Source organism: Micropterus salmoides, unplaced genomic scaffold (assembly GCF_014851395.1).
Source record: "Micropterus salmoides isolate LMB-PRFRI ecotype aquatic unplaced genomic scaffold, ASM1485139v1 Ms_hic_scaffold_6, whole genome shotgun sequence".
NCBI classification, from domain to species: domain Eukaryota; kingdom Metazoa; phylum Chordata; class Actinopteri; order Centrarchiformes; family Centrarchidae; genus Micropterus; species Micropterus salmoides.
The window spans coordinates 15,895,151-15,908,848 of NW_024044348.1; the positions used below are offsets into that span (position 1 = coordinate 15,895,151).

At 39.3% G+C, this 13,698-nt stretch overlaps 1 protein-coding gene across 3 annotated transcripts in view; it reads right to left on the bottom strand.

Moving 5' to 3' along the window:
- Positions 1–13,698, bottom strand: part of gpc6a (glypican 6a) — a 285,802-nt gene that overhangs the window by 145,378 nt on the left and 126,726 nt on the right. Inside the window, exon 1 of one of the 3 annotated variants that reach the window (XM_038701530.1) lies at positions 11,708–12,335. The exons of 1 other annotated variant lie outside the window; for it this stretch is intronic. In XM_038701530.1, coding sequence (XP_038557458.1) covers positions 11,708–11,867 — 160 coding nt within the window. In that variant the 5' untranslated portion in view covers positions 11,868–12,335. Of the gene's footprint in view, positions 1–11,707; positions 12,336–13,698 lie in introns of those variants that run through there. One more of the 3 variants, XM_038701531.1, reaches the window with a different exon arrangement.

The window sequence follows — 13,698 nt, forward strand, 5'->3', positions numbered from 1 at the left end:
AATGTTATAATTAAAGCCCAGAAATGTGACCCGGGGTTAAGATCAGCCCTCTACATTTTTCCATTAACATAAAAATAATAAAGATCTCCAATTAGTCTCTCCACCACAAAGCGCCAAACGAGATCACACTAAACTGGGTCATGAACTCATGTAATCGGTATAAATTTCCTAATTTATAACTGCAACAACATGATTTCCTTGCATGTCTTGTTCTGGCTAACAACGGCTCTTTGAAAACACAATTTACAACAAATCTGTATTTTAGGAATGTTGCACTGTGGGTTTCTATTGTCTTGTTCCTTTGTGAGCCATTATTCCTTTATTCACCTGAGAGAGGCAGTCATGCAGTTGGAACTCTCTTGTTAAGCCTACCGCGACGCTGCTAACAAAGTTATTGAATGTGAATACTAGTTTACTGATTGCACATTTGAGGTAAACACTGCACTATGCTGCTACGGAATACTTGGGTTAAGAGTAGTTTTTGCTGCTGTTGTATTTGCAAATGTTATGGTGATCAAGTGCATGAGACCTGTAACTCATTTATTAGAAATGAGAGAAGTAGGATCAACACACAACTTTACGTAGGCAGCTTACTGACAGCACAAAGCCCTTTTTTCTTTATCATAGAATATCCTGAACCAAACTTCCACTACTTCACAGCAAAATACTACAAAACTTACAAAAGCACCCACATAGCATCAGAAATGTCTCAGTCTAGTCACCGAGTATTTCCCTTTTGAAAGGGTTTTGGGGGGAGTTTTCCCATATCCCAATCGAGGGTCTAAGGACGGAGGGTGTTCTATGCTTTAGCCCATTTTCAGTACATGTATTCAAATCTAGAGCCTCAAAACGTATGTAACTACAGTTGTCTGAATCCTGGATGACCACCAGAAATGGTGTGTGGTAACCAGATTTCTACCATCTGTGGCAGTCAAGAAGAATGAAACAGAACTCTCAACTCAGCTGTAAGTTGATTTCACTTTCTAGGTGGGGCGCTGCCTGGGTTGGAGAGAATGTGACATTGCTTTTGCGCCCCGGGACATGGAGTACTGGGCAGTGTCACAGATTTTTATTTGGTCAACATGACAGAATCAATTGATTTTCTCTAGAAATAGGAAAATGCAATGCAAAGTTGCAATAAAAACTATCGACAGGGACCAGAATCAATTGAGAGTGTTAAAGGATAAATTTGGTGACATACAACTGTACATTTTCCAACAAATCTCATAAAAAGGACTTCAACCAACAATGCCACTAACAATTATTGTCTGTGTAGCCAAAGCCTGTTATAGCGTATTCCTGTGTGCCATATATATCCATTGTTTAATTTTTTGCATTGTAGAAAAGAATGGGCAAGTGGCTGAGAACTACAGAGATGATAGGGAATTGAATTAGATGGGGCTATTGCAATAACCGTAAAATTGAGATGCCGCGCTATTGGTCAAACCTACTGTGGAGAATGGCAAGCACCGCACAGAATTGAGCCTTGTTATTTTATTTTATTTCCATAAATTGCTTTATTTTTATGTTCAATATTAGGTTTGGTTTGAAGAACAATCTGTCAGTTAAAGTCACTCTGTTCAGTAATGTTTCTGTTTGGTTATATCAGGCACGGCAGGCTTGTGATTGGTTAGGGTAGATAAGCCCCATCAGACGACAGACCGAGTGAGAGAGGCAGTATGAGCGGATGATTACTACGTACCATGAGAAGTAATAAGACGAGTAAAATGTGAATTGTGGTAAATAATTCTGTTATGAGCGCTGTATGCACTGAGCCAACAGCTGTGTGAAGTGAATGAGTTGGTGTTGGTGTGTGAGTTGCTGCGGTGCCCTGAAGGTAACGATATAGCTAACGTTACGTGTAAAAAAGACACGGTCAAAGTACAAAAATGAGTTTACTTGGCAATGTTGTTGCACCTAGCACCCAGCAGCTAGCGTGCTCCGACCATAAAGCTGCTGTTAGTGGCTCGCTGTGCAGTGAGGTGAGATCCACAGACACTCTTACTATGCTATATGGCACCAAATTACATCATTGAAGAAAAATGCGATAATACTGCATATTGCGCTGTTGAGCCCCAACATATTACCGAGGGGGAAATTACTTCACCTACTATTAGATTATATTAGATTTGATTGTTTTATTAGCCACACGACAATGCCTTTGGAATTTGTTTTCGGTACAGTATGTTCTTTAAGCGCTGCATTACGTGCATCCAATACAAACAACAAATAGACAATCCACTTCACAACATGTCACAATACAAAATAAAATTGTGTATAGTATAGCGCATAGTGTATGAGAAGGAAACTAAATTAAAGACAGTCCTTCAGAGTCCTGATGGCTATGGGGAAAAAGCTGTTTGTGAAGCATTTGGTCTTGGTGGAGAGTGACTTTTTGCGTCTCCCTGAGGGAAGGAGCTAGAAGAGATGGTGAGCAGGATGTGAAGGGTCGGAGATGATTTTCATTGCTCGCTTTACAGTCCGACGTGTACAGAGGGAATCAACTGAGGGCAGTGGTTTGCCTATGATCTTGCATGCTTTGTTGACAGTCCGCTGTAGTTTTTTCTTTGTTTGGCTGTCTGTGCTACCATACTATATTATGATCAGTGATGTAATAATGGACTTGATGATAGCGGAGTAGAACAAGGAGTTGATGCTTGAACCGGTATTTTTTAAGCTGCCTGAGGAAGTGTAGTCTTTGTTGAGCTTTTGCAATGATGTGTTCAGTGCTGTGCTGTCCAATTCAAGTTATTGCTAATGTGTGTTCCTAGGAATTTAAAGGAGTCAGTCATGGTGATTGGGTTGCCGTTTATTTGTATAGGTGTTTTGGGAAATGGCCTATGTCTAAAGTCAATAATGTCTTCCTGGGTTTTGGCTGTGTTGAGCTGGAGGTCATTGTTTGAACACCATGTGACAGCTTGGTCCACCTCCATGCAGTACTGGGTTTCATCATTGTTTGAAATGAGGCCTACAATGGTTGTGTCGTCCGCATACTTTATTGTTCTCATTAAAGTGTCTGTGGATGTAAAGTGGGCGGTGTAAAGGGAAATAGCCAAAGGGGTGAGACCACAGCCCTGAGGAGCTCCTGTACTGAGGGTGAGAGCGTGTGAGGTTATGTTATTAACCTTCACCCTCTGTGATCCTGTGGCATATATAGGACGTGGCATATCCTGTGTCAATGATCATATCCAAGAGTGTAGTAAATAGTTTAAATGGGTTAAAAGTGTTAAAGGTGGAACTAAAGTCTATGAACAGGATGCATGTGCAGGTGTTTGAAGGTGTTGAGAAACGCACAGTTTGTTTTGGTCTTTGCATGGGATTTGTTGACACTAACACAATTGTAGAATATTAGCAGCCTACTCGTCAAAGTACATTTGTACATAACACCTGCACATAATACTTATTTATTCCAGCATTCTTTGCACTCATCACACTGTGTACATGTATGTATACTTGTATGTGTATGTGCACCTGTATATCACATCCACCTCCGAAATGTACATAATAATAACAATAATGGTAATAATAATTTACTCCTGCATCCTTTGCACTCTGTTCATTGCACTATTGTCTCAATCTGTCTGTTTTATTTATAGTGTGTATATGTGTTCTGTATACTGTAGCCTGTATTTGATTTTATTACTGTATTATTGTGTTATTGTTTAAGTCAGCCCACTTGATGTAATACCTACAAAGTTTTTACTGAAAGTAATGGATTGTTGTTGGGCCCCATATGATCTCTGTTTTTAGCAGCTCCCTGGCAGCTTACTTGTTGTGTCCCTGATTATTTTAAAACAGCTTGCGTGAACCCACTTTTAAAGAAACCTGGTTTAGATCCCTCCCTCCCACAAAATTTTAGACCAATTTCAAAACTGCCTTTTATTGCAAAGATTTTAGAAAGAATTGTGTCAAAACAATTGCTCACTGTACTGGAAAATAATAAATTATTTGAAAAGTTTCAATCTGGTTTTAGGAAGTACCACAGCACTGAGACTGCCCTGCTTAAAGTCACCAATGACCCTTTAATGTCTGCTGATGAAGGCATGTGCTCAGTCCTGGTACTCCTGGACCTTAGTGCTGCTTTTTACACCATTGATCACAACATCATGTTAGACAGACTGAGGCACTGGGTGGGGATCTCTGGTACTGCCCTAGAATGGTTTTCATCCTACCTGTCAAATAGGAAGTTTTGCGTGTCTGTAAACAACTATGTCTCTTCGTTCTGTCCAGTTAAATATGGTGTGACTCAGGGGTCGGTCTTAGGACCCATTTTTTTCCCTTGTATCTGCTTCCCCTTGGACATATTATCCATAAACATGGTATTTCTTTTCATATTTATGCTGATGACACACAAATGTACTTGCCTGTCAAATCCACAGACCCTGGAATGCTGAGTTCACTTAACAACTGCCTTTGTGAAGTTAAAAAATGGATGTCAAATAATTTCCTCCAGCTGAACTCAGACAAAACAGAAATCTTGGTCATTGGGTCCCAGCAGATGGCAAAACAAATACTGCCATCTGCTGGTTCCCTAGTAAATCACATTAAGCCTGTGGCAAAGAACCTTGGTGTTTGGTTTGATAGTAATTAAAATTTTGAGCAGCACACCACAAAGCTTGTTTAATCATGTTTTTATCAACTTATATATACAGCAAAAATTTGATCTATGTTAACTTTTAAGGACACCAAGATCATTTTACAAGCCTTCATCTCATCACGCCTGGATTATTGCAACAGCCCTTTTACTTGCTTGACCCAAAAATCTATTGATCGTCTTTTTTTATTCGGTTTTACTTATTTCATATTTATCTTAAACGTGTATTTTAGTCTTTTCAATGTTTTCTTGCTTTTATCTTTTATTGTTTTTGTATTATTGTCTTTTGGGTATTATTGTCTTTACACTTGTTAAAGCACTTTGTAACTTGTTTTTGAAAAGTGCTCTACAAATAAAGATTATTACTATTATTATTATTATTATTATTATCGTGAGCATTGTACAATCCAGAGTGAAATTCCTCGTATGTGTACACATACCTGGCAATAAAGCTGATTCTGATTCATGACATTTACAAAAAAGTTCCCCTTGTTATTCAATCCTTGCCTTTTTTATTCCAACTGGAGTTAAAAGTGTTACAATATCCAAATATTCAATTTCTTGCTACAACAACGCTGTGACTAAAGTATGCCTATATTTAGAGTACTGAATGATGTTAGCAGGCCTTAAAGTTAGCCATTGATGCACTGTTTGTTTGTTTATTACTGTTTTGTTTGTACTAAAAAGTGTCTGCATGTTGGAGCATCTGCACTATTGATTCTGAAACATCAAAAACGCCACACGGTTTTCACTTCAGTGAAACCACCACGGAGGTCTTTCAGGGGTGGAAACTTTCTATGTAACAACAACAACAGCATCATTGTCAAATCTGTAACGCCAATGCCACAGTCGCTGTCTGCATTTGTTGACATCATCTGATGTTTCCATGACAATTTTGCCACACCATGTTTATCTGTGCTTGATGCTTGTTTACTTCGAACTCTCTGAGGGGCAACTTATTTAGCAAATCACCTCAGCCATGTGCACTTGCCTGTGTCTGAAAAACAAAAATAAAAAGTCCCCAGTGTGAAATGTATTTGCATCCTTGACACCTCGAAATGACATGGGTTTTCCCAAAGCACTGTGTGGCTCTCATCTCTCTGAGCCTTATCATTGGTGTCAAGCTTGGGACTTCTATTCAGAGACTTCCCTCCAGAGGCAAAAAGGCTCTGTGGGCAAAGAAAAAAGACCATAGCAATAAACACAACAGAACGCCCTGCTTCTCCAACATACATAATAAATAATGGTTGGAAAACCACTAACACTCTCTTGCCTAGAGGGTGAAAATAGACAAAGTGATTAGTGTTGTCTGTGTAGTAAACAGTATATGTTATATGGCTTCAGTTCAATCCTAAGGGTCTCCCTTACATAGACATTAGTAGAAAAGCCTATAATCATTTATACCCAACAACTATTCCCATATGTCAACAATTATATGACCCTCAACAGCATTCCTGCACCACCCTCACCCACTGACAGAGAAATCCTAGGGGAAACACTTTACCCAGTGGAGGAATACCACATGTGACTTTTCCTTCTATTACAACATCCTATCCGACTCCCTCCTTGTATCCCAGAGCTCCTCTCATCTGACATAGGTACAACTGAAGTCATGTTATCAACACATGGTTGGTCAAGGATGCACTCCCTGCCTGTATGCTCTACTTTATTAAGTACATTTATTTATTTGCTTATTTTCTATGCTCTCTCTTCTAATCCCAAAACATATAATCACACCCATCCTTTAACTTCATGCTGTTATTTTCTCAAGGCTTGAGAGGGTAGAGATCCTTAATCCCACCCTCCATTACTGATTTAGGCCAACAGAACATTGAAAACTGGAAAAAAGTGCAATAGCAGTCTCCTACGCTAGCCGGAAGCTTTTCACACTACTCAGAAAACACCATACATGGTGTTAAGCAAGGCTTCCAGGAAGATTGCAGACCATATGCATTTCAGGCATGAATGCCTGCCGAGGATTGACACATTCTTCAGGTCAAGACAACTGTCAGATGTTTTCATTCACCAAATCTGACAAAGCTTGAGGATTCATTATCAAACTCATCTGGATGCGTTCATGCACACAATCTGTCTCGCCCAATGAAAAACAAAACACTTTTGTCATTTTCCACGACAATAGAGATGCAAAGCAAAAGAAAGACTGGGAAAGTGAGGCTAAACTGCTACACACACAGACATGAACACACACAAGCACACACAGCCTAATCTCCCTCACATCTCATTAACTGTTCCCTCTGAAGATGTATACAGGCTGGCAAGAGACTTATTTCCAATTTGGCAGAGCCAAGAGCATCTTAATGGGCTCTGGAAAAAATGCCCCACAGAATTATTATATGGATATTTGCTGGGCTAGGGCTTTTAGAGAGGTATTCCCACACTTTTACTAAAGGTCTCATGTCATTCCATTATTTAGTGATCAGACATCTAGCTGCGAACACATCTAAAATTACCCACAAATTTATTTTGCATACCTGCCCTACATGCAGAGTAAATTAAAAATTGATCAGTGCAACAAACAGAGTGTTGATTACATACTTTTGTGACAATATGAAAAAAAGTGACACCAGAACATTAACCACAGAGTTAAATTATGACAGTATGTGTTTATACAGCATACTGCTAAATACCTTCAAAACTGAAATGCTGATTCTTGCAATAGAATCTTAAAGAATTCAACAATAATAAAACATACTGACACCTTCAATTATGAATAAATCATCTCCTTGAATCAGTTGCAATTTCACCAATGAAATCTGAGGCCCTGAATATATGTGAATAGACAGCGTCATAAGAATATCACATTGAGGCATTAGCAAGAATTCTAAAATAGTTTATTTTAAAGTCAAATGTTGGCAATATTAACTGTGCTGCATACAGAAGGATCACAAGGGTCCTAACATTCTTTTAACTGCAAACAGCAAAGATCTCTAATATCTGTTTTGTATTTAAGGGAATTGGGGAACTGCACGCATCTCACAACCTGCAAACAGCTAAGTGCAGATCACAATGATAAGCAGAGAGAGTCGCAGCATCAGGAAATCACATGAGGAAAAATTGTGCTGGATGGATTGTATAACAGCTAATAAGCGTTCACTTTAGAGAAATCAAATAATATTATTTAAAGTTGATATAGATGAGCCCCAAAGGTAATTGTTATTCTTGAAAAAGGAAATATGAGACTCGGGGACAGCATTCATAGAAACTGCAGCACATAAAGTGATTTTGTTTTAAAGTCATAGCAAAGAGCAGAGTCCACCCATGAGAATGCCAACCGCTCTGTGTAAGTAGATGATATTAATGGCAAAGCCTCAGAGCTCCCTGGCAGGACCTGACTAAAGCATTCAGGAGCCGTTGTATTTATGAACAAAGGGCTGACAATCAAGCAGCATTGTGTGTGTGTGTGTGTGTGTGTGACACTATAACTAACGTCTGACACGTGCACACGGGGGTGATCCTCACAGGCAGGCCGTATTGTTGGCTGACTGCTGTGTGACACACCAGACAGGCGATGGTACGCTGACAACACAGACACGTGGAGGAAAGAGGAAACACAAGCTCAACCTGGTGGAGTTCAATGAAGCTATCCACCAGCCAGTTTTAGATTTTTTTTTTCAGATTCACAGCAGTGTGTTTCAGCACCACCACTCTGTCCTACCCATCTGCTCTTCGCAAAGAATGCTGGCACTCTTCAGAGAAACCTCTTACTGTATAAAAACAAGTCCAAAGCCAGAAAGATTTTTCTCACTGGCCTCTACCTCCCACCACTCCAGTACTGTGAGCCAGCGGAGGCACTCAAGAGTCCTTAGGCAAAAAGAGAAAGTAGCATTCTTTAATCAATGAAGTGGGTAGTATGGTTGACCTTTCTCCGAGTTGTCAGCCAACTTTGTCAAATACATTATGTCTGCATCAGTGCCAAACAGTAATTTCAATCCCAGAATAAAACTATGTATAATGACAATTTGCCAAGCACAGCAGTAAGGATGACATAAAGTCACACTGCTGATCGTGCATTACATCTCCTCATGGCAAAAATCACACAAGTAAATCCGACTGTCTCGGAGGAAGCGGGAGACTTTACACCAAAAGTTTCTGCTTTCGACTGGCATAACATTTGTGAAGGAGTATTATTAGCCAAGCCAATCGTAATAATAACTCAGACACTGTGAGAGGCAAGCAGAGAAAAAATATTTTGCCACAACAACTTTACAGATTTAGATGGGGGTTTTTTTTAAAGCCACAAAGAATTGACCTAGCCTCCTGGTGTAATCCTTGAAACATCAACTTGGGGTTTCTGCTCTGATGGTCTAGCAGGTTCTTTATGGATAGGTTTTATGACTTTGGAGCGAATGAGACACATTCAAACACTGCTGTAATATTTCAATAATGGGTGTCCTGCAGACTTTAGCTGTGTAAATGTTATTATTCAAAAGGGTATGACAAAAATGCAAAGAAAGAAACTTACATTTAGAGTTCCCACAATAAACACAAGTAAATACAAACATGTATTTGTATCTTTAAAAATAAAAAAGTTAAATGTATTTAATTTAAACTGAATGAAAATTGTGTTTACTTAAAGTTAAAGTGTGGATTAAATAATTATCAGATTTCCATATGCAAAAACTAGCATTTGTATAAAACATATTTGTGTTTGTCACCACTTAAATAATGTAGCTCCACTTCTCAGTGGCAGAGAGCTGTCAAAAATACTTAGCTTATGCAAATATGGAACTTCAAACCTATGGTAGCCTCCTTTGCAGGAGTAACCTGAGTGTTTTGTATCTAGAGGCATAGCAGTAGCATGACAGCAAATGATGGAGGGATGAGTGCTAACGCTGCTTATGCAGCTTACCACATGTTTGTATTAGCATAGCTAATAAGGTATAATTGGGGACTTTCTACTATCCCATCTCCCGAGGCCCAAATCTAACTTCTGTTGTATTTATGCAAAGGTTATTTGAAGACAACAAAATCTAATTACACATAGTGCACAGGGTGAACATGGCGTGTAATTAGGATTTGATCATATTTCCAAAAAAACATCTTAATCTATAATGTGGCCAACAGACCTCTGTCTTCGACTTCAACTTGATAAAGAGTAGATGAAGAATGAACATAAGAATAAACACTGAGAACTCTACATAACGAAACAAAAGTATGTCCAAGGATTTCCAAATTATTTATAAAATGTTATGTGACACGATCTGAATTCTTGTTGCGCTAAATGGAACCAATCCTGCAGTCAAGGGACATGGAGGCCAACCACAACTCTGGTCAAAAACTGGACAGCTACATGATTTACACTCCTGTAAGAACTGCTGAGTGATATAAACAGCTGCATTACTGAAGTGCAAGATACTGTCTCAGAATATATTAAAATAATCAAATAAGATTGAATAAATAATCCAAATATAAACCAGATAATCAACAATGGTGAAATTAATCATGCTCATGTTTCAATATATATGTATGTCGACTGAATCAGCAGACACATAGTTACTTAAGTTAGTATTCCTGCAATGCTACAACATATTAAGGCCTGTACTAACCCGCCTTCCATCACAAACAATCATTTTCTAACATCCAAATTGACCTATTTTTGTGTGCATTATAATCAGTCATTTTCTGACACACTTTGAAAAGGTCTAACTAGTCAATAACTTCAAAGTTTGCCACATAGAAATATAATTCTTGGATAAAACTGGTATAAAACGGATTCTTAATGCAAGGATCCCTCACACACCATGCACACATTCAATCAGGAACAAAACTGATCCGCGTCATTCTGAAACCCTGTTAAAAGCAAATAAGGCAGCTCTATGATCATTAGCGCCTGACACTGCAAATTACCAATACAGTATCTCTATTTTGTCTGTAAGAGGCAATAGAGGGATTAACTTCAGGACTCTCAGCTTCCCCTCTTCCATCTCATGAAGCAGCCTATGTTTACTGACTAATCTCCTTTCCTGCTTTGACCATAAATGTGATTACCACCACACAAGAGATAATAAAACCCCATATCTCTGCTGTACCAAAGAGCATGAATTAAAACCTAAGCTGTAGCCTTGAGGAAATATCAAAAAGGAAAAAACAAACCCACAGCAAAAAGGGGTATAACGCTGAGTGCATACAGCCCTCTACTGGTAAGCAGCATTCCCTATTTAGCCAAATACAACACGTCAAGCTTCATGATCTTCTGTTGAATACAAGCAACAGGTATGCAGCCACTCTCACAACATCTCCTGGTGCCACTGATGCAAAGTCAATCTGTCTCAGATTTTTTTGGGGGGGGAGAGGCTGCAAGTAAATCACTCTTTCTTTAGCTGTTAGTTGTGGTGTTAAATGGGTTATCTATTAAATTTATAACGTCTGGGTGAAGTCACACTTCTCTTTAATGGTCAAAAGGCTAAAACATGTGAAGGGTAACGACTGGGTTTTTACCAGTTTTAGTGTGAATTAAGTTTGTGTGCTGTTTACCAATGTCAATTTGGCCTCTATAATGTCAAATCTAAAACACCGGGAAATAACACTTTAACCAGATGGGGATGTGTGATTTGTTTCGATTGCCTACTTAAAGAGCAACAGCTTTTGTACAGGGGGATCATTTCATCTGGATTTTTAATCCAGTGTTTGGTGGCTACTTAATGGAAGATAATAAATGAAATGTAGCTTGCTGTGATTCATCGCTAAGCAATGTGGAAATAGTGGAAAGGATCATATTTACCTTTACATAGCAAAAATCATATATAGTCCCACTCTACCGCAATGACAAGTCTTTGATTTATCAAGACACTTATCAAGATGTTTTATTAGGGGGTCTGAATAGACAAACAAACGATTGCATTTAGACTACATTCAGACAAATGCTATTGGCAAAGTCTACCTCATGAAACATTGCATGTTGCTTATACATACTTTTTTATAATGCAGGGTAGACTCTATTTGGACCCACTAATAACAGGGAGGGCTCAAAGGTTTGAGGAATATTACATAGTTCAGTCATCATCAAATTATTTAATCTGAAGGGGGGAAACAAGAAATGACAAGTGGTGAAGGGGGGGCGAAAAGCAGTGGTGATCTGTCAGTTTCGCCTACCTGATATTTCCTGATGAGGTACATTGACGATGCTGAAGCCTTTAACGTTATAAGCTTGCCTAACCTCGCTACAGCTCCGCGCTTTGCTTTCACCAGCAGATGACAGGGACAGCACCGACAGAGTACATAAGGCGACTTGCAGTCTCCACATCGCATACATCAGTGAAATCCTTGATAATGTTTCACAGGGAAATACGAGCTCCGTCAGAGAGAGAGAGAGAGAAAAAAAGAAATCCAAAAGGGCTGAGTTAAAGATTTCTCCAGTGAGCAGGATGTCAGATTGTTCGTTAAAAGAAAAAGAAAAAAATATCACTCCTCACTTTAGATACTGGTGCGTCCATCTCATTGCAAACCGCTTCGTTATCTTCCCACTCGAAAATAGAAAAAGGACCCGGCGAGCCCGACTGCTCCCAGCTTGAACGAAATCCGTTTGAAGAAGACAGTTGCTACCTGGTGCTCTCTGTGCCAACAACTTCTCCCGCACACACAGCAAGCAGCCCCTGTGTTCGTGTCAGTGTGAGGGAAGCGAAATGCAGCCGAGACGCACGCTGCACAGCGAGCAGAGAGCGCACAAGGGCAGGGCAAAACATGGAGTGGAGTGGCTGCGACTTCAGCTGCTCGCATCCAGGGGCGCGCGCTGTCCTCTGCCTTTATGCATCCTTGGTATTGCGCACCATTGGACATTAGCGTGCGGACACATGTTGGAGGAGGCGCGGGGACCTGGAGGCAGAGTAGGCGGAATAGAACTACACCTCAACCAGATTATTTTCTTTTATTTCAGCCAATATGTGGTTAGTGCACAATCCCAAAGAACCGTTCAGTGTCCTTCGATGATAATAACCTACTGAAGTAATGCGACGCTATCAGATTGCCCTAGAACACAGAGGCTTTTTGGCACATACAATTGAAAGTTACCCTACACTAAACACCACTCACATGTGCAATTTTATCTCTACCAATTATGTGCCACTTTGCCTGTTTGGGATCATTTTTACCTAATTTCATAATTTTGAGTTCAGATCCCTGACAGATGGACAGTGTTAACTTTAGCAGTGTGAAATGCCCTTCCCCCTAAAAGCCTTCTCTTGCCTATAGTTTCCTAAATTACACAGCCTTTCATAATATTCCTACCTACAAAACCACAATGCTTTCAACAAGGCAGAGGTGTTTCTGGGTATTATACAGATGATTTTACCTAATTTAACTTGGCCACAAATAATGCATTACCTGTGGCAGCACAGAACCCACTCTTCACACTATAACATCAAAGTGTGTCATTATTAAAACGTGTTTTCTTTGAACAATGTTGTTTGGAGAAAAAAAGTTTTCTTGTTATAATGAAGAAAATCTTAACTAGAAAAGGATCTTGTTATAACGTGAAAGATTTTCTCTTGAGTATAAAAGAAGACTGTATCTCATATCCCGAACAAACACTCCTGTAGTGTGTTTTTGTGGTTTCGGGAACTACGTCTAGCTTGTTAAAACCAACTTTAAAATGCACAGTGAAAATGCAATTAGTTATAATTCAGGGTTGTAAAATGTAACGGGGAACTCAGACTCTTGCTGGTGCTCGACTGCAGAAACGGATAAGCGCATAGTTCAAGGAAATAATCACCTCTTGATTCCTTTAGGGCTAACACGTTCTGAGGGTTCGCTCTCGCTAAGCAACATGAGATTCTCGTGGGTTCAGTTTGTGGACACTGGGAAGTATGCTGGGACAAAGGGATTAAAAAATTTCAATCAGTCCCTCAGGATCTATAGAAAGACAGCTACCCCAGTGAAAATATCTCATTAGATACTTTTGCCTTTCTTAGATAGTAGACATCTCAGTATCTCAGTAACAAAGTTTGTTTTCCAGGTACAAAATGTATGGTGTCATAAATACTTCAGTCTTCAGTCAGAGTTGGGTCTAACAATTTTGAATTAGTTAAAGTCAAACTTAATACATGAATAGTCAGTAGTCAAGTGTTTTAATCAAGTTTTAATGAGTT